Source organism: Python bivittatus, unplaced genomic scaffold (genome assembly GCF_059951505.1).
Source record: "Python bivittatus isolate LINGU-HERP-01145 unplaced genomic scaffold, Pbiv_v1 ctg000700_np1212, whole genome shotgun sequence".
Taxonomy (NCBI): Eukaryota; Metazoa; Chordata; class Lepidosauria; order Squamata; family Pythonidae; genus Python; species Python bivittatus.
Window position 1 is genome coordinate 67678259 of NW_028277098.1, and position 21477 is coordinate 67699735.

Sequence of the window (21477 nt, forward strand, 5' to 3'; positions counted from 1 at the left end):
ATTGATTAGATATAGATAGATAGATAGATAGATAGATAGATAGATAGATAGATAGATAGATAGATAGAGAAAAAATACAACTAACTGCAAGTGGAAGTATTCAAAACCAAAACAAAACAAAACAAAACAGGCAAAAGGACAAAAGTTGGTTCCGGGATCACCTTGTCCCCAGGACAGGGAGAACAACCAGGTCTTCAGTAGTTTCCTAATGACATGAGGATGAAAGCCACACAAACCTCTGGGGGGGAGATCATTCCAGAGGGCAGGAATTGCAACAGAGTAGGCATGCTTCCTAATCCTTCAGTTCCTTTCCTGTTTGGTCTATTTCTTACTCCTGCCTCATCTCACCAGTTTTAGATTTGCTCCTTCTTGCCAAAATCCGGACCACGGGTCTTTCACTTTCTCAGACAACCACACACTGAGAGAGGCTTGGATGCATCGGCAGCAGGGCAAAGAAGGGCCAACTCCATCAGAACTTTCTGAATGCAAAGGGAAAGGCTAGGACAGTGAGTCATCCACAGAATATTCTCCATTCCTACCCCTTCTTTTGATTGACTTGGTTTCCTATAGAGAAACGTGAAATGATTATAATCATTCCAGTATATCCAATATAATCCATATAATCCAATTATATAATCCAGTATAACAATTATGGATATTAGGAATTCCTCCAATGGCTACGATCAGTTGATGGGTTTTATATTGTGCATATATGCTATAACTTAAATCTGATTATTATTGGTGCATCACATAAAAAAGCATATATCCAATCAGATCAGGAAAAATCTTCCAATGGTTTTTATACTTCCTCCTTTGTATATTTTTGCACTGTGCCATATGCAGGCAACTGGTAGTGGTTCTAATTCTTGACTGGGTCTTTATGCCTGCATAAAGGCAAATAGGGTACTTGTCTTCTAATGCTCTATGCAAAGCGATGCCTGAACAGGTCTTTTAAGTTATTTTGGCCTGTCACTGCAGACAGTAATCACCTCACACAGCATGAAGCTGGCGCTTTGGAAGTAGGACTTTGTTAGCACAGTGGACTGCAGGAAAAGAAAGCAATCAGTGACCTTTCTGTATTCTCTTTCTCAGCTTTATCCTTAAAATAATATTTGCCTCAATTGAGACCCTTGGCAGGAAAAGTGGACCAAATGTGTAAATCATTGGCTCTGTAGATACAATATAGACAATAATATAATTTAAAATTGTGCCATTGGGAGGTTCTGCCTCTGCACTTCATATGTTCATTTTTGAGGATAGGAAACAGTTTCCCCTATAATATATTGTCAATCAACTGTGGATGCCATCTTCCAAAGTTTAAAATATCTTTCAAAGTTGGCCTTTACTCACAGTTTTTGAATTGCACAGATGCTTCTGGGTTTCAGTACCTCCCATTTCTGCTTGATAGAGATACTATCTAGACTGAGATGGGATGATGGGTTAAATTGGTGCTATAGGGGTAACCATCATAAGACAAAGAGATCAAAAAGATCAAAGAATAATAACAGTTAGAAGGAGCCATTTACACCATCAGCACTCAGTGCGGGGAATTATGGTCATTGTTATTTTTTTTTTCTTGCAAGTTAGACTGAGATTGATAATATGAACATCTAACATTGTATCTGTATTAATTATTACCTCTGTAGCATCCATTACCTTGTGAACTAGACAGAAAAGAGTAGAAGAGTGAGCCTTAATGGGGGCAGACTGTATCAATTACTCAGTTAATCATTATGCTATCTCCTGTTCAGAGAAGAGCTATTACAGTCAAAGAAAAATATCCTGGACTGCTTATATTCCCAGTGAGAAAAAGATGTGTCCAACAGGGCTTCTTGATATTTTCCATAGCAGATCCAAGACACTTAGAATTGCTATTGATTTACTCTGCTTTCCCAAAATGCCCAGTCAAATCAACCTGGGGATCCCAAGATCAACCTGACAAATGGGTAGGAAGGACATGTGTTTAATGACTCTGGATAGATATTCATTTAAGAGACAAAATAAAATATTTGGATTCCACACACATAATATTTTTAAGCACTTCAGGGAATGAATCAAAGTGGACCAATTTAGCTTTGTGAGTCCTTCAGCACAAGCTGAGGTGAAATGTTGTTCTCATGGGTATGACCTTTTGAACTGATACATGAACAGGCATGTTTACCTGCACTATTGCAAAGGCAGGAATGAAAGAATCTTCCCAAGAGTTGTGGCACATGTACAGCAAACTTATGTATTGTATTTCTAGAAGTGGGAATAGGAACTTCCAGGGAGATAATTAGCTCAAGAGCACATATGTAGCAGAATATTCTAATATTATTCTGCTAATATTCTGCAAGTACTAGCAGAATAAATATTACAAGTGTTATTTATAATGAACATTGTATGAAAGAGAAGAATGTCCCTAATGCATCTACCAAATGGATTATTCCAGTGCATGGAGATTGCATTCACAACTTAAAGTTGTTACCTGCTTAAAGAATTCAGTCAAACTAGTTCTAAGTGATAAAGTCATCAATGAAATGTATATACACTTGCACATGACTAAGCAAGCACTTTTTGGTCTTAGATTTTGCATAAATGTACTGCAGCACATTCCAGCATGGAAAGGTACATCTGGCTGTATGGGAACAGAAGGGGAGGGAAGCCAGTTGAAGAAGTGCTATTGTTTGGAGATAAGAGATGCTATGTCATTGTAAGAAAAACTGGAGACATGGAGGAAGGCTAAGTACATGCTGAAAAACTGAAGAAAAAGAGATATGAAAGTCAGAGTAGCTGAAAAATGACAGGCACAAAACAGGCAGAAGAAGATATGGGAGGAAATCAAAAAAGAATTAGTATAAACAAAGAATTGAGAAATGGAGGGGACAAGAGAGGCTAAGGAGATACTGGTAGGTAGAGTACTGTAAGAGGAGTCAAGAAACCTTGGATAGGATAAAAATGTTTTTATAGACTAGAGAGGAGTCAAAGTTGCCAAATGACAAATAGAACAGTGAGTTAAACCAGTATTTCTCAGCCTTGGCAACTTTAAGATGTGTGGACTTCAACTCCCTGCATGGCATGCTATCTGGGGAATTCTGGGAGTTGAAGTCCACACATCTTAAAGTTGTTGAGAAACATTGGGTTAAACTATGAAATCTTTCCTACAAACCTCTAAACCTGTAGGCAACACAGAGCAAAGGAAGTTGTTTCCCTCTTAACATTTTGATAGTATTAGCCAAAATCTTGTTTCAATAGCCTGATGATTATAAGGAAAAAAAAGAGTATCAGAAGAATGGATTTATTTTCATTTTTATTTTTAAAGAGAGTGAAAGGCAGCCTGTAAAGTTAAGAAGAAAAATATTCTCTCCCTCTCATGCTGAAAATAAAAAAATAGTTTTAAAACTAAAAATGGCTACATGTATATGCACCTTATTTTTATATGTACTATACTATGAAATTATTTAAACAATCTTTAAACACAATTCTGAAAACACAGAAAACAGATAAAGCAAGATAAAACAAGTAATAACTGTAGGAGCAGCACTGCTGGTTATGTTTCTAGGGCTTAAGCTTACTTTTCTAGGAGACAGTTTTGAACTTTACAAGTTTCTAGATCTATTTTCTTTCCATAGCTTTACTATTTCCATCATTTCAAGGCAAGGGTTTTGTGTTCCTTAACAATATCATCCAGATTCTTGAATGCAGAGTGAGGAGCTAGAAAAAAGTATCAGTGAAGAAAAAAAGTTTCCCATATCTTAATTATTTATAAAGGAATTAATACTGTTAGAGGAAGAGCACTTTCATTTGCAGAGTATTGTCTCATAATTTCCAGACTTTTGCTCTGTTCTATAAAATTAAAATTAATCTTTACTCTAGCCTGTTCAAAAGGAGTTCCATCCTGGTTTTTCTAGGTCACAGAAGGATAATAATCTAAAAGGGCTGTGCAGCTTTAGCCATCATGCCATTGGCTGAAAACGTATATTCAGCAGAATAGTCTTCCGTAGCACACATGCAACCACTTGTCTCTGATATTCAGCTAAGTGATGAGAATTTTACCACACATTTACAGCCCGTCAGGAAGCTAGGGAATAATAAAAATCTCCATATCACTTGGCAAGATATCACAGACAATCTACTTTTCAAGTGGTTGCATACACACATTGTGGTAAGTTGCCATTAAGTCAGTGGTGGAATAGGGTCAGTCTAGCTTTTACTGACCTTGAGCCAAAGAAGAAAACATTTTGCCTGTATCATTATATAATAGAGCATGATCCAAACCAACCATGGAGTTGTTGGATTAAGCTTCTTTTCCTAAGGTCATGACTGAATTCCATGGTTCCTTATTTTTCCTACATACTCCATGTTTTGCCTCACTTGACAACAGATTGCTTTCTAATGCCTCTTCTATCCTGTCTTTTCTGTTGAGCAGTTGATCAGCCAACTTGTGAAAATAATGTTATGTTAGCCAAAACAGATCTAATTTGCCAAGGATGTGGGGAGCAATGTTTATCATCTACCATGCCAGCCCTAGATGACCTCAACTTCTCACCAGAGTTTAAACAAAATATTTTAAGAGGAGAAAAATAATGGGACCTTGTCTGTATTCACAGATCTTTCATAAGGATGTGAGCTATCTTCATGACTAATACAAATGATAGCAGATGGTGTGGGAGACAGTGAAATATAGCCCAGCTGTATAGCTATTATTTTTCATTATTATTAAAGGGAGGGTCTTAATTCCAGTCTAGGAACTCGAAACATTTGAACTCTACCCAAAACTTTCATTTTTTCAGCCAGAAATACAGCTTCAGAGATATGTAGCATGATAGCCTTACACATGAAAAATAAATAATTATAATAATAATATTACTTTCTGCCTAGCGTGAAAAAAAAAGTTGTTTGATCAATGTGGAAAATTCCGTACTTGATACAACTGCCTCTATTATTCTTAAAAAGTCAGTGGGAGATATTTGTGTCTCTTGTATGGAAGTCAGAGAATGTCAACAACAAACAAGACAATGAAGATTTATTCATCTAAAGTAGGAATCGTATCTACAATATCTTGGGAATAAGTCCTACTGAACTCAGGTTATTAGTGCCAAATAACTTTCATAAGACTGTGCTGTTTTTGAGGTACTGTACAATGTGTCACGGTCCCTTAAGAACTACTAGTAAGATGGCAGTCCCTGAATGAAATGCCCATCTGACAAAGTGGCAAGCAACTCTTTGTTCACTTTCAAATCCTAACAGGGATATAGACTATCTTTCGGAGCTGTTTTCAAGAAACACTGAGGCAATCTCCATGCAATGCCATGAAGCAATGGGCAATGCAAGTATTGTAGCTAGCCATAAACAAGCTGTCTCCGTGTGTAGACAAAATTATGGAGCAATATGATAACACACTATGAGTTTTATGATATTTTATTTGGTAGTCTCATTCTTGACACACATAAGAATATTTAATCTTATATTTCTTTAAAATAAAAGCCAGGTTTTCAGCATTGTAGTCTGCAGATTCAAAGTGAAGCAACCTATTATATACATAAGGGTGTTTCAAAATCTAGTTCTGGTATGGCTGGCTCATAGCTTTGGAATTTCTTAAGCTGACACCAACAATGAACTTGCAGAATCTTAAACACGCAAAAAAAAAATTGGCATCTTTTAAAACTTATTGCTATATTCCAGCTGCACCTTGATACTTTGCTTTTTAATTGGGAAATTTTGCTCTTCAACTTGTTTGGCTCCCAACAACACTATCAAAAAGATGCATGCTGTTTTGACCTGGGATGCTGACCTGGAATAATTCTGTGTCTAAGCAGTACACCAATTGCTTAGCAATGTCCTGTTCTTTAACCATTTTGTATATATCTGGATTTCAGTATAAGATCAACATGTTAGCAACTCAGAACACATCTAGACTCCCACGAAGTTTCAGTTCCTGTTGAAAGAAACATTCAGAATCTTAACATATGAAAACATTTGCATGTTCTACTTGCTACAACATCAGCTAGAAAAAGTGAGGGCTGAAGAAAGGTTGATAGTAGAATGCTCTTGAATTAAATACGTACTAAAAAGAAAATATTGTTCTTAAAAAAAATCTGGAATACTATAGTTGGATTTTACAGTATTAATTTGCCATGGACAAATCATGATAACATAGGCATGTGTATTTGTCTATTAAAGGCAAAACCCATGCATTCTCTATGCAGAGGAGATTGGTCTAAGATAATTGATCTCTTTTCCTTTTCAAATACCAAGGGATCTATGTATTTCAATAAGAAAGGAGCCAAACAATTATTTGCATGTTTCTTCTTGTCATTATACTTTCCAAGGGCTCTTGGTGCAACCTAATATCATGGCTGTATCTGAAAGTGCCCAGTTGGCATTGCCATAAAATTATTTCGAAGTGTAAGACTATAACCCAGTAAGGACATTCTTTAAATGCCAGTCACATTTCACCCCTCTCCTTCAGCTTTGTTTCCTCAATTTTTAATCAAAGAATTGTAGAGTTAGAAGGGACCACAAGGATCATCTTGTCCAACCTGCTGCAATGTGCAGGAAATCAGTTAAACCAGCCATAAAAGATGACTGTCCAACTTCTTCTTAAAGTCATTCAGAGAAGGAGAACCACAACTACCATAAGTAGACTTTTCCAGTGTTGCATACATCTTACTGTCAGGAATTTTTTCCTTATTTAATCTCCTTTACATGAAGTCTATCTAGCTGCAACATATACCAGAAGGTTATTTCTTGTCCTAGTTTCTCTGGCCATGGAAAATAGTTCTTGACCATCTTTCCTGTAGCTTTCCTTTATATATTTAAACAAGACTATCATATCTCCCCTTGTTTTCTCTTTTCCAGGTTGAATATCCCAGGTTCCTTTAGCTTATACTCATATAGCGTGTCCTCAAGTCCATGTCTCATCTTTGCTGCCCTCCTTTGAATCCTCTAACCACTCAGTACAGTATTCTTCTGGAAATGTGATGCTTATAACTGTATACAGAACTCAAGGGTCTCTCCTGTGCTGAGGAGGATAATAGCTTCATGTGTCTTTGATACAATGTTTCTTCTAATGCAGCTCAGAATTGTATCATTCCTTCTACCAGATTCACACACTCCTGAATTATTTTAGTTTGTTGCCAATGACCACACCCAAGTCCTTCTCGGATAGTGTTTCCAAGCCATGAATCCCCCATCCTGTATGTGTGTCCTACATTTTTTTCTGCCTGAATGTAATACCATATATTTATTCCTGTTAAAGGATATTTTGTTCCTCTCAACCCACTCTTCCAACCTGTCCAGATTAGACTGCAATCTTGTTTTGCTGTCCTGTGTGTTGTTTAGACCTCCTAATTTTGTAACATTTGCAAGTTTGAGAAGCAGCCTGTCAATCCCATCCTTATTAATAAAACTGTTGAATTGAACTGAGCCCAAGAAAAATCCCTGCAAAAACCCACTAGTTAATGCTCTGGAACCTGATGTATAGCTATGAATGCTGACTTTCTGAGCCTAGTTAGCCAACCATTTGTGGACCCACTTTATGATAGTGCTATCCAAATCACACTTTAACAGCTTGACAATGAGAATATCTTGTGGAATTAAAGATTGATTAATAAGCTTGTTAACAAACTTTAAAATGGTATTGCTTATATATATGGATTTCAAAATATTTCCTTTTTAAATCTTTCTGTATTGCCATTGCAAAGCATTTTATTGTTGATTATTGTCTTGTTAACTAGATAAATTTGTCTCTTATCTGTCTGAATGCAACTGTATTTATAACCTTGAATTGCTTCATTGTTGGTATATTTTAATTTATTTTTATGCATTGTAAAAAGTGGGATCCAAAGAATTAGACAAATGTGTATGCACAGGAAACTGCAAAGCAGTTTATGCCAGACTGAGAAGGAAAATCAAACGCTTTAATGAAGTCTGTAGTTTTTCAGCTGCCTATTCATTTCATTCATTAATAGCCATTAGATGTTGAATGAAATATTAACTGAGTTCTGTTGACTTCACAGACATTCTTCCTATTTCTACAGGTACATTGGGGCCCTGGGCACAAGGGTGATCTGTGATAACATCCCGGGACTAGTCAATAAACAGCGGCAGTTGTGCCAGAGTTACCCAGATATTATGCAATCCATAGGGGAGGGAGCTAAGGAGTGGATCCGGGAATGCCAGCACCAGTTCCGTCATCACCGTTGGAACTGCAGCACTTTGGACAGAGACCACACAGTCTTTGGCAGAGTCATGCTCCGAAGTAAGTCCCCTTATCAGCTCAGTGATGCTAATGCAACATGAACTCCTCTCTCTCTGTATGTGTACTTTCTTTCTCTTTCTTTGAAATTGCTTTGATTTTACATCTGAGATAAAAATGTGGGGATGCTGCATTGCTTTAATTTTGTTCTTGGGCACAAAAATCCCATAACAAGTACTGTAGGTCAACAGCCCAAACTGGTCATTCTTCTTCTTCTGTCTTCTTCCACTGACAATAAGATGGCTTTATTGAACCAGGCTTTCTCAGAATACTTTTCCATCAGTGGTCATCCAGATGCTTTGGATAAGCTCACAAACAGGTCATGATGGGAAGTACCCTCCTCTACTTTCTTCTTCCAGCATCTGTTAAGGTATATGTCTACAGAATGTATAGGTTTCATTAGGACATACTGTACAAAGTATCTGTTGAGAAATTTGTGCTCTGTGAATTCTAACCCTTTTAGAAAGCCCTTAAAGCTGGTGATCATTAGAGAGAAAAGCCTGATTAGGTATAGCCACACATTTGTAGCAAACAAAGAGATAAAAGTTGTGAAAGAACAGCCAGTTCTATCTGACTACAGAAATACAATGATGAATCAGTGGCAACCATATCACAGCAGCTTAAATCAGCTCATAAGCTCAACTCTTTTCAAAAGTATGCAGAATTGTAACAGATCTAGACTATAGCACACAAATCCAATCAGGACTACTATAGAACAGCTTATGAACAACTGATTATTGTTTCCAACCTTTTTAGCCATGTTTGAACAGAAAAAAGTTATTTAAAATCAGCAAACCACAAGACTTAGCTAACAGTTGATTCTAGTTAAACAGCATCAATACTTATAGATTCAGATATTGACTTGCTACAGTTTTTAAGGCACAGTTGGCATGGGCAGGTTCAAACTGAAAATAAATTTCCCTGGAGTTGGTTATGTTTATCATGTTGGTAATTTTCCTAGCTTTAAGGAAAGGCTTGCAGCGTGGTGGAAAGGTTTTTGCAGTGAGGAATTATGCCTGTTTACTCAGATGTCCTATTATGTTCAGTAAGATTTACTTCCATGTAGGACTACAACCTGCTTGTAGCAGGAAATGGCACAACTTCTTTGAGGAAAGGACTTTTCTCATTGCTTAATATATGTGATTGGCAGCAAGGTTTATCACTGGTTTGTTTACAGGTTTATAGAGTTTATAAATTGCAAAATACTCTTGAACATGTTAAACATCAGAGCTTGGAGTAGTTCTCCAAGATTCAAATAAAGTGTGTTCTTTATTTAGTAGATTTGATTATATGATTGCAAGAACCTAAGTTTTAATATTTGAGATCAACACGAAGTTAATGATTGGACAAGTTCCCTTCTGAATTCTAATCCCAAGATACGTGGAATGCACCAGATTTGGAAAAAAGTGGCATGCGCATATTTGCTCCAATCCATCAAGTAGGCTTTATTCAATTCACCATTTTGACTGGTAGCCCACTTTTCTACTCAGCTGAGCACTCAAAATAACTGGCAAGAATTAAAATACAGAATACAAAACAAAAATTAAAAACAAATGCAAACATTAAGTTAACTTTAAAAGCCTAGCAAAGGAGATGGCTCTTGGCTGCTCTTCTTAAACCAGAGAACGTGGGGAGGAGCCCTTTTCCCGTTCTACTTTATGTATGATTAAAAACAAACCAAACAATAATGACAGCTAAAAGTCTAATCGTCTTAAAAAATGCAACCGGAAAGGAGAGAGACAAAATGTTGATTAGAAAGCTAAGGGAAGTGGAGATAAGAAGTCTTGTAGCACTGCCCCATCTCCACAGTCAAGAAAGTCAACTGTTGAAGGCAAACTCTGGAGTCACCCAAGCTACTGCAAAAAGCCATGCCACAGAGCTGACCACCCCGTGTTGGGGGTTTTTAGGTCTGTCCTCAGTATTAATATAGTTTTCCTATTTTTGTTTTAAAGCATGTATTGGGTCATGAGCAGAAAAAGATATTTCATTTCAAAATGTGAAGAATGGGAGTATTTTGGATTATCCCCACTTTCACAGCCTTCACGCCTGAAAAAATGTACACATATGCTTTTTTATCCTAAACATTTCTATGGAAAATAATGCATATCTTCATGCCATCATTTGCATGTTCAGAATAACGTGGGATGACGATGTAGTCACACTGTGTAAAGGTTGTTTAATAGAAAGAACACCTAGAAACAGTGGTCTCCTTACATCTCATTGCATTTGTTTCAGATATTTGATTGTTGTCAGGTAGGCTGTTGACAAAATAGCTTGGAGCTGGGATCCACAAAAGCTCAGCTTATTTCTAGCTTTAACCTGAACTCTTTTTCTTATTGCTGTCCATGTCACACTTGCACCAATGAAAAGTACTTCTTTTGACACAAGGTGATTAAGAAGCAGCTGCTGATTCAACTATAAATGTTTTGGGGAAATAGTCTCAGGTTCAGCCCAAGAATCACACGAGACAGTCCGGAAATCAGCTCAGCTTCTTTATTTGCTAGCACCTAAGAGACAGAATCTCGCCAGACTAACTCTAATTCCCCAACGAGAACAACTGTAATCATCAAACCCTTAGGGAGGGGCCAGTCTCTTCCTTCTTACTTTCACACAGTCAAGCTGGGGGCTGAGGGGATGCTTGGAATGTCACTTCCCCCTCCCTGTAACCTTGAAGCTCCATTCCAGAATCCTCCCTGCTCATGCCTTCCATCACAAATAGTGATGATCTAGATCTCTTCCAGTCTGAGTTCTGGCCCAGTTATAGGACAGAATCGGTCTTGACTGCCCTGATGGAGAGGGAATACCACTCTCTTACTCTTACTTGATCTTCAGCAGTTTTTAATACCATCAACCCTTGTAGCTCTAAAACAGCTTCTGCCCCTATCTGCAGGGCATTTTTGAGAGAATAATGTTGGAAAACTATAGAACAGCTTTCTAACAGGCTTGGTAACAAGACACAGTTGGGTGTGATCATTAGGGGATCTGAAGGAAAATGTCTCTCATATATTGATAACACTATATATCTCTAGAGCAAGACAACCTAGACCACAGCCTAAATTGATGCTTGAATAGACTGGCGGGGGCTGCATGAAAACTTAAGCTGAACTTGCATCCTGAGAATATGGAAGAGGGAATGTGCTTTCTAAATCCAGAAATGCGGGAATTCCCTGCTATGGTTGGAGGTTCACACTTTAGGGGTGCTCCTAGAGAATCTCCTTCAAGCTTAGGCTATAGATCAGCTGCACCGTTTCTGGACAGAGATAATTTGCCATGATTAGTCATATGTTCGTAATCTAAAGATTGCAGTGGGTCTGCTTTTGGGACTTATCTCGAAGCTACAATTATGCAGAATACAGAAGCTGGGTTCCAGCATAGGGTTGTTACGATGTTGATATTACACCTGTGCTAAAAGATCTACACTGGCTGCCAATCTGCTATTGAGCCACATAAAAAGTGTTAATATTTTATTTTATTAAGTGCATAAAGCTCTAAACAACGCTGGGACCTTAAAAATTCCCCAAGTATGTCAGCCTCTTAGGATCTTGGCTGCAGTGCCAAAATTAGTTTTTCCATGGTGATTTCTGTCTGGTGATGTGACCTCCCCTTCAGTGCTGACATGTTCTCTGTGTCTTTTAAAAGCCTACCTTTTCATGCAATCCTTCTCCAGCCATAATTCCCACTAAAGTTTTTATTTTAAGGTTTCTTTTCATCTTGTACTTAATTCAGTTTTACTTTGTTTTAGTCTGGAATCTCTTTTGAAATTATTGTAAACCACTTCTGGAACTTCTATAATGAAAAGCAGTATAGAAATATTTTAATAAATGATAAATCTTTTAAAAAGATATATGTTAATTATTTTTTTCTCTGCTGCTTCTGCGGCTAAGTCATGGAGTCTTGCTTTAGTTATAGTCTATAAGTGACAAAAGTCAGGGAATATTCTGTAAGCCAGTGTTTCTCAAATGTGGCAGCTTGAAGATATGTGGACTTCAACTCCCAGAATTCCCCAGCCAGCATGGGTAATTGTTGTAAGCAATAAGCTACATAGATTTAGGATGCTTGGGTTGGAGAAATGAGGAGATAGCCACGTTGGTCTTGCCTTCTGTTCCAGTGTTTCTCAGCCTTGGCAACTTGAAGATGTGTGGATTTCAGCCTCCAGAAATCTCCAGCCAGCATGCTGGCTGGGGAATTCTGGGAGGTGAAATTCACACATCTTCAAGCTGCCAAGGTTGAGAAACACTGCTCTGTTCTGTTAGAAAAGAAACCTCCCTGGTTTCCCTTAAGGCAGACAAAATGTCCCATTTGCTTTGAATGGATCTGATTATACGTAAGCTGTGCCTGCAGAATACAGCGGTGTGTTTTTGATTTGTTGTTGCTTTTACGACCATTGTAAAAGCAGGTGCAAACAGAAAATATTAGGCAGTAGCCTGTGCTATATGGGGACTTGCCAAACAATTTAAAGTTTCTGGCAGAAGTACTTCTCTGTATGTTTTCCCAAACACCTCTCCCCCCCATTCATCCCTGCCAGTCAACTGATTGGGATGAGATGGGACAATAGTTGCTCAGACTCATGGGATACACGGAGAATAGTGTGAAACCAAGCAGCTTCTGCAGTGATAATAAACAAGCAAGAACCCCCCTTGAAAACTGTAATATTAATACTTTGAAGATACAGAGCCAACGATGGCCTTCCTCCCACAAGATGCCCTTCAGATTTGTTTGGATTACAATTCTGGAATTTATGACGTCTTCCCAACCCATCTGAAAGGCATTAGGTTGGGATAGGCTGATATAGAGGCAACACAATTTGAAACAACTAAAATATCCATTCCAATGCATAAAAGGAAAAGGAAAAGGAAATCTTAAATTGCTTGGCCAGAACCTACCTTCTGATTAGGACTCACATCCTTGAATGTTAAGCTTTTTTTGTAAGGTAGTACATAGCTAAGAAATCCCGTTTGTTTGTTTGTTTGTTTGTTTGTTTGTTTGTTTTTGGCATTCTCTCCAGAGGAGCTTTTACAATAACTTGGCTTTTGTCCTCCCTGAGTTAGTCCAGTTCTAATCCTTGTTTAGATCCAGAAAATATTTTAGATTATTTGCTTGGTATGCCTTATTTTAGCTACTACTAGAATATGAACTGATGGTTCATTGACAATAGCAAGCATTACCTCAATTATGCTTTAGCTGGTGAAATGAGCATTTGTAGTGTTACTGTTGTGTCATATTTTTAGATCTCCTAAAAATGTCCTTTTGCAATTAGTAGCTTAATTTTTCAGTCTTTGCTACCTAAGAGCCTTTACTTGGAAGTGAACGTGGATGGGGAAGGCTTTACTTTTCAAATATGTGTTCTACTGTTGAGGTATATATGTCTTCCAAATGACTGATTCAATCATCCACTATTCTCTTAGTTTGGCATGTAAAGATAAAACATCACGTGTGCATAGTTTTTTTATTTCTAATCCACCCAGTTATTGGGCAGATTAAAAATACCATAAGACACCCAAACAATACACAAGTATATGTGCTCTTTTCAAAACCTCCCAGCAGTTTCTTGACTCACTCCATTTTTATTTCTTTGACCTACATGGCAGGTAGTAGAGAAGCAGCCTTCGTCTATGCGATCTCCTCAGCTGGAGTTGTATATGCCATTACCCGGGCCTGCAGCCAAGGCGAGCTAAAAGCCTGCAACTGTGATCCCCATAAGCGGGGGCGCTCAAAGGATGAGAGAGGGGAGTTTGACTGGGGGGGCTGCAGTGACAACATCAACTACGGCATAAAGTTTGCAAAGGACTTTGTGGATGCCAAAGAGAAGACAGTGAAGGATGCCCGCGCTCTAATGAATCTGCATAACAACCGCTGTGGCAGAACGGTTAGTAACGCCAACCTTAGGATGGAGGCAGACAACTTTTTTTGTAGCATAGGGTTGAGACAGACAGACAGACAGATAGACAGACAGATAGATATGGCATCTAAAAGCCACAGAAGGGTTGACTAGTCAGCATCACAAGCAGATGGATTGAGCTGAACTTTTTTTTTTGATGGGTTTGGTAATTAAAATGAATAATCGGTACACTGAAACTTGTGAGAAAGGTGAAAATGGCACAAAAGAAGGACTAACAAAGTAGTTTTACTGCTAAAGCCCACTAGTATGATGTGGGAGTACTGTGAGGGAGGAACAAATTGCCCAACTGGGTCTTAGGGACTAGATAGCAGAGAATACAACCATTCCTATATTATTCCTTTATGCTCCTTAGCATTTTATAATCAACCACTAAGAACTCTTCAGGCAACAAGAAATACCAGCATCTCCATTTTCACAAAGGCCTAGGAATTTGTTACTAGGACATCTGACTTCTTCAGATTCTTAGCCACATTTGAGGAACTTTCAGTTCACTTTGATTAAAAGGTCTGGTACTATCAGTGTCTAAATAGAAGGAAACAAAACAGAGAAAGAGGAAGAGACAGCTCAAGGCAATACTTCAGTTCTCTAATTTTTTATGGTGTAGTACTGCACCAGATCTCACACAGACACACAGACCAGATTGGCAGTTTTTAGCTCCAGTAGCTGGAACTTCAATAAAGCCAATATAGGATATTTATTCCATCCTGGCAATTATTACAGAAAATCTCCTTTCATTGAAGTACTGATCGATATACCTTCCAGCAGAAGCATTTTTGTGAGGTCGCCAAAGGTCACCTTGATTACCTTTCCGTTAGAATGATTCTCAGCTCTAATTGCCCAGATAGAGATGTATCACAAAACAGCAGCTGTAAGTATTGTTCATAGATAGATCTAGAAGGTCATTATTGTAACTAGCAAAATCTTCTAAGTGGAAATACCCAATCTAAGAAACAAGGCAATATCTCTCAGAAACAGAAGCAGCCACCCTGAGTTTTACTAAAGCAATTTTTGTCTGTTCCATCTTAGATTTGATACCAAACCTTCTATTTCAGGCTGTGAAGCGTTTCTTGAAACTAGAATGCAAATGTCATGGCGTAAGTGGTTCCTGCACCTTGAGGACTTGCTGGTTGGCAATGTCAGACTTCCGCAAAACTGGAGATTATCTCCGGAAAAAATACAATGGTGCCATCCAAGTGACTATGAACCAAGATGGCTCTGGATTTACCGTGGCCAATAAGAACTTCCGGAAACCTACAAAAACCGACCTTGTGTATTTTGAGAACTCTCCTGATTATTGTGTGATGGATAAGTCTGCAGGTAAAACAATATTTTGAAATGTTGCTTACATTGGCCTTCCCAGTTTTAGTGCCTGCCCTCCAGAAGGGCAGACTTCAATTTCCCAAATTTTCAACAATGACGACAAAGTTTGGGGAATGCTTGAAGTTGAGATTCGCACATCTGGAGAGTATCCAGTTTGGGAAAGGGGGTAGGAGTAGGAAGTATCCCTTGTCTTCAGAATTCCTATCTGCATGAAATTCCCCATGAAAACTAGTATCTGAAGTATAGTGTGTGTATATCCAAGAATTTCAATTCTACTTCTAGTTAATGTTAAATTATGGGGAAAATTATACCTGGAAAATGTGGTTGAGAGAGTAGAATTGATATTGCTCTGTTGCTCTTGCTATCTGATCACCTTACCGATATCACCAATATTTCTTGTTTCACACTGTTCTTGAGGCAGGAGATCATACATACACTAATTCCCATAAATAGTCATTAGAAATTATTCAGGCTAGATTTTCAGCATATCTTTAGTTGCATTATCGAAGTGAATATCTAGAATTTGCTTTTATGAACTCTATAGAGGAAATCCATTACAGAAGGTGACATCAATTCTATATTTCCAAATTTTCTAACAGGGCATAGAACCAGTGCCAGCATCATGCAAAATTAAACAAAAGTATTCTTCTCTTCTTACAGGTTCACTAGGAACTGCTGGTCGTGTATGCAACAAGGTATCACGTGGGACTGATGGATGTGAAGTCATGTGCTGTGGCAGAGGTTATGATACCACTCAAGTAACTCGAGTCACTAAATGCGAGTGCAAATTCCATTGGTGTTGCGCTGTTCGCTGCAAGGAATGTGAAGACACTGTAGATATTCACACATGTAAAGCACCGAAGCGGGCAGAATGGATTGACCAAACCTGAAAGTGTGCTGGACAGATCCAGAAAAGGAAAGTAAACCTGGCACTGTGCCACCTGTGGGCCTGGGAATTCTGGGAGTTGTAGTTCAACTGCATGGCATTTATTTAACTCATTGTGAAAAACAAAGAGAAGACTATATTTCCCAAGGGGTATTAGTGGGCTCCTTTGCTCACCAAGCAGAATTTCATTCCCCTACTTTTTAAAAAACAAATTGGCAAATGACATTGAACTCTGCAGCTTTCTATCTTTGGTATTACTGTCCAGAGATGGGAGAATGCACTTGCTGATAAACACAGGACACTAAGAATCAGGCTGTGATTTAGGTGCCTCATTCTGAAAAAGTTTGGGCAGTAGACTATAAATAACATATGCACCCAAAAGTAGGAGAAAACAACAACAATTATTCTGTCCAACCTGGAAGAAAGCACACACTGTTTCCCATAGAAAAGTGGCTACCCAATCTTAAGAAAGCACAATGGTTTACTCAGATCTTCTTTCAGAGGTCACCATGCCTGCACTATGGACATCAGCTGAAAAAGAGCAATTTGTGTAAAGGGACTTTCATTATATTCCCTCTTCAACTGAAATTAAATCATGGAATTATAAAATTGTTTTCAAAAAGAAAATCAATCCTACAGAGAGGACAGAATAAAAAAGATGAAAGAAAGTTGAGAGTATGTGTCTATGTCTGGACATGCTGATAGGTTCTAAAAGAAGCTAATATAACATTTGTTTAAAATAAATTCACTTGTTCGTTATATATGTTGCTTTAAATACTTCAGATAAAACATACAAAACTATATCAGAAAATGTTCTTGGATTTTGTGACTTTCTGCATTCATGATCATTCATGACTAATTGAGTAAGTGATGGACAAGTCTAGTTCTTCATTATTATTTAATCTCTGTAAACTGTGCTTTTTGATCACTGAATCAAAGCAACATTCTTGAGAAATAGGACATCACATCATTATCCACAGTCATTCGTCTCCCAACACAATCCTTGATGCTGTCTCCCCCCCCCCCCGCTTTTTTATTTTGGCCATGTCTCATTCTGTGGCCACTATTAATATTCCACCCTTTTCCATAGCCTGAAATGCAATGTTTGGGCCTCCACTGAGCTTACCACATACAACCACTCTCATACCCTCAGCTTCCTTCTGCTTCTAGGCCCTTTGGAATGGAACAAGAAAAAGTCAGTCTCTAACATTATTTCCATGTTACTTTGAACATCTCACAAAAGCACATAAAACTCCAAAGATACCCTGATTATAATTGGTCCAACCGGTCCAGAATGCAGCAGCATGCACGGTTTTGGGTGCCCCGTGGTTCACCCGAGTAGCACCACTGCTGCGTGAGCTGCATTGGCTTCCAGTTGCTTTCCAGGTGCAGTTCAAGGTGCTGATTATCACCCTGCATGGCACAGGGCCAGGTTACTTGCAGGACCACCTCTCCCTGAGGATATTTGCCTGTCCTACTAAGTTAGATAGGGTGGACTTGCTCCAGCTCCCCTCCCTTAAATCCTGCCACCTGATGGGACCTTGGAGGTACACCTTCTTGGTAGCTGCCACAGCCCTTTGGAACAATCTCCCACCTGAAATCCAAGGGAACCCTACCCTTTTAGGCTTCCGGAGGGCTGTGAAGACCTGGCTGTTCTCCCAAGCATTGGCATAGGATGGGGATTGAGCTGCAAGGATGTTTGGTCTGGTGCTGGGGGGAAGGGTATCTTTGTTTTTAACTGTGTTTTATGGATTATTGTGAGCCACCTAGAGTCATTGTATGAGATAGGTGGCCATATAAGTCTGTAAATAAATAATAAATAAGATCTAATCTATTATAGGATTTGACTCCATTGGGTCTAGCTACTGACCTAAGTCCAATAGATTTTGATCATTCAGGTGCTACAAGAGTTGCTATCCAGACTCTTCTGCTCATCCAACATGTAGATGAGGGTGTGCATTGGTAAAAATGATACCTTTGGGAATTATTAAAATACTTGGCTATAAAAGTATTTATCAGAGAAAATTAATCCCACTGTCAGTCTTTCCTGAAACATTATTTCAGAACTGAACGGTACTATGTTGACTTTGAATATGTAACAGAATTTCTCAGGAACTTACCATGACTTCTAAATTCATTTAGATTCATCACATTGCTAATTAATTATTTTAAAGCACTATGGCACTCCCATCTCAATTTTATTAGGATGGTACAAACTATTCAGAAAGGCACTTCCTTTCAGTGCCAATCCCATGATTGTACAAATGTCCTGGAAAGGTCCTTCACTGTCCTTCAGCAGTGCCAAATCTCCTTACTTCATCACTTACAGGGATGTCAGAGTTAAAGATTTTGCTACATATTTGCCCAGGCAGGATACAGTAGTGTCACAGTCAAACTCAATGAACCTGTGCATCTCTCTTAAGAAACAAGTTCCAATGGGAATTATTCCTAAGTAAAATGTATACGGCACTATATCTTACCTAAGGTAATAATTTTATGTAGTGTTAATAACCTGTATGGAACATTTGATGGTGCAAAATCCTCAACAATTTGTAGAAGGTTCCAGCCTTAATCTACAGCATTTCGAAGCAGGTCTAGGAAAGGCAAGTGAAACCCTGGTGAGCAACTACCTACAGGTAGTCCCCGGATTAAGAATGCCTGGTTTAAATTAAGAACAGAGTTCTCATACTTAGACCCATAGTCAAGAACAGAGCCTATTGCAACAAAATAAACAATTATTCAAATTAAATACACAATGGTTCAAGTTAATTACACAATACTACTTATACAGTATTATATAATAATACTATTCCAGCTTACATACAAATTTGACTTAAGGACGGACCTTGGGAACAGAACTCATTCTTAAACTGGGGACTACCTGTACTGTGATGAGTCCTGGGTTAGATGGGCCTGTCATCTGGCCAGAGCTAAGACTGTTTTCTATGTATTAATCCCCTGTCTTCAAATGGCTGCTTTTTCTCAGAAGCAGGGGGATTGGAGATAATACCCTTATGGAACCAAAACAATCTAAAATTTAGAGAAACTTTTGTCTCCTGTCTGGGAACAATGTCTAAAATCAACAGTGGATTGACCTTAATGAAAATTATCAGCACTGTTAACTTCTCTGGTGCTCTAGCTGGTAAAGACTCAAATCCTTTGCTTATTTATGGCTCCACATTTTAATCTGAAAAGAAACTTTCCCATCTTCTGGAAGATGTTTTATATATGTATCTTAAGGAGGTGCAAAGGTATAAAACAGAATGACCCTTTGGGGGAATGGCAAACCTTGTACTTTTCAGTGTGCTGCTGCTGCTAATGCAAGTTCTCACTGTTCAAACTGAAAATAACAGGATCATTTGATGAGCTCTTGCCAGCTGAGAAAGATTAAATGGCAACTGTATATAAAGCAGGCTTCCTATAGTCCACTCACACCTTTTAAATCTTTTTTTTTAACAGTTAGGTAAAATGGATCATCATTAGATCATCTCTTATAAAATGGTCTACTGAAAGGCTGCCAAAGCTATTGTGTGTCTGAAAAGGGATGTTCACAAGAACGGAATAGGTCTAAGAAATGTTAAGACTAAATGACACACAGGTTTCCCACTATCTGTTGCAGAAAATAACAGAAGACCTGGGAACATCATTCTTTGCTTCCATAGCAACACGCAGCTCAACTTTGAAAATGTCCCACCTTTGCAAGGTCATAACTCATATTCTTTTATAGCATTGTATTGGCATAGTTTGCTGTTCATCTATGAAAGCTTTGATTATGAGACTGCATCAGGCAATATGAACAAGCTGGAGTTTGGTACAGGAAAAAAGGAGAGAGAGCTTTAATATCAGTCTTGCATTTTTACATTCAAAGGGTTTCTCACATTTATATTCATTCTGAGAAATAGTGCCTTTAAAATTCCATGGCCTATTTTTATCATGTTTTTATTGGAATCTATAATACATTTCTGTTTTCCATAGCTGATATTTCAAAATTGTTCTTCATTTGTCCTGTTTATCTTTGCTTGGCCTACTTAAGCATAATAATATACAGGTATTTCTTTTGAACAGTCTAAAATATTTCATGTACATTATCTCAACCATCTTTACAACCAACCATGTAACATAGGACAGTGTTATTACTTAAGCAGCAGTGCAGAAGCTGAAGCTAAGAGATGGTAGTTAGATTAGCCATTACTTTAAGTTCTGCACCATTAAATGAACAGAAAAAGGATATAAATTATGCTTTCCATTATCATTGTGGGCTCTCCTTCCATGGCCATTACACATTTTTTTAAAGGCAGAATAAGTCTGAGTTAGCATTATTACACCAAAAAGCAATTCTAAATAAAATATTTATGTCAACATTATATATTTAAATTGCAAAAACTAATAAATATGTATCCCATTCTAAATTAATTTTTCTGTCTTCTGTGTTCTCCCTCAGACTTAGTATTTCTGTAACTTTAATAATTTAAGGAACATGCCCTGTTTGATTAATTTGGTGTTTCACAAAATTTACCATGTTTCTATTGCTATTACAAATGTATTACAGTAATCAAATCATGAATTGGGATTAACTTTTCCCCCTCTCGTGTTTCTACCTAAAAATCTTCATGTAATAAAATCAGGATATATTGGTCATTAATGGCAATTAGCCATGAAACCCAGGATGACTATATTCGACCCCTGTCACATGTCTCTAGATACTATTTGCTGAGGAATGTAAGTAGAAAATGGTATTGCATTGTATCCTGCTTATGGATTTAGCCTAAGCATCGCGTTGTCCACTGCTGGACTAACAGCTGTTGATTAATTTTTTTTGTTTAGGGATATCCCTTGCCTCATTTCTTTTCAAATTGTCACCCGGTATTCCTGTGCCTTGAAGTCTCTATCAAAACACACAATGTTGACATTGATATGATTGTATTTCCAATTCTTCTATTTATTGTCCCTACTTATTAGATTAATATGATGAAATGTAATCATACAATTATCTTGTAATAATGCTACATATATTCATACAAACCGGTAGAATTCTCTTTGGCAATGATTTAACAACAACATTTATGACAATTCCAATATCTTTTGTTCTTCTGGTTTAAAATATCCTTGTCTGTTACAGCCAGGAAACAAAAT

General features: G+C 37.9%; 1 protein-coding gene across 1 annotated transcript in view; it reads left to right on the plus strand.

Annotated features, from left to right (window-relative positions):
• Nucleotides 1–18075, plus strand: part of WNT2B (Wnt family member 2B) — a 35719-nt gene extending 17644 nt beyond the window's left edge. The window contains exons 2-5 of the mRNA XM_015891510.3: nt 8022–8242; nt 13828–14105; nt 15191–15455; nt 16119–18075. Of these exons, the coding sequence (XP_015746996.2) occupies nt 8022–8242; nt 13828–14105; nt 15191–15455; nt 16119–16348 (994 nt within the window). The 3' untranslated portion in view covers nt 16349–18075. The remainder of the gene's footprint in view (nt 1–8021; nt 8243–13827; nt 14106–15190; nt 15456–16118) is intronic.
• The last annotated feature ends 3402 nt before the right edge of the window (nt 18076–21477 follow it).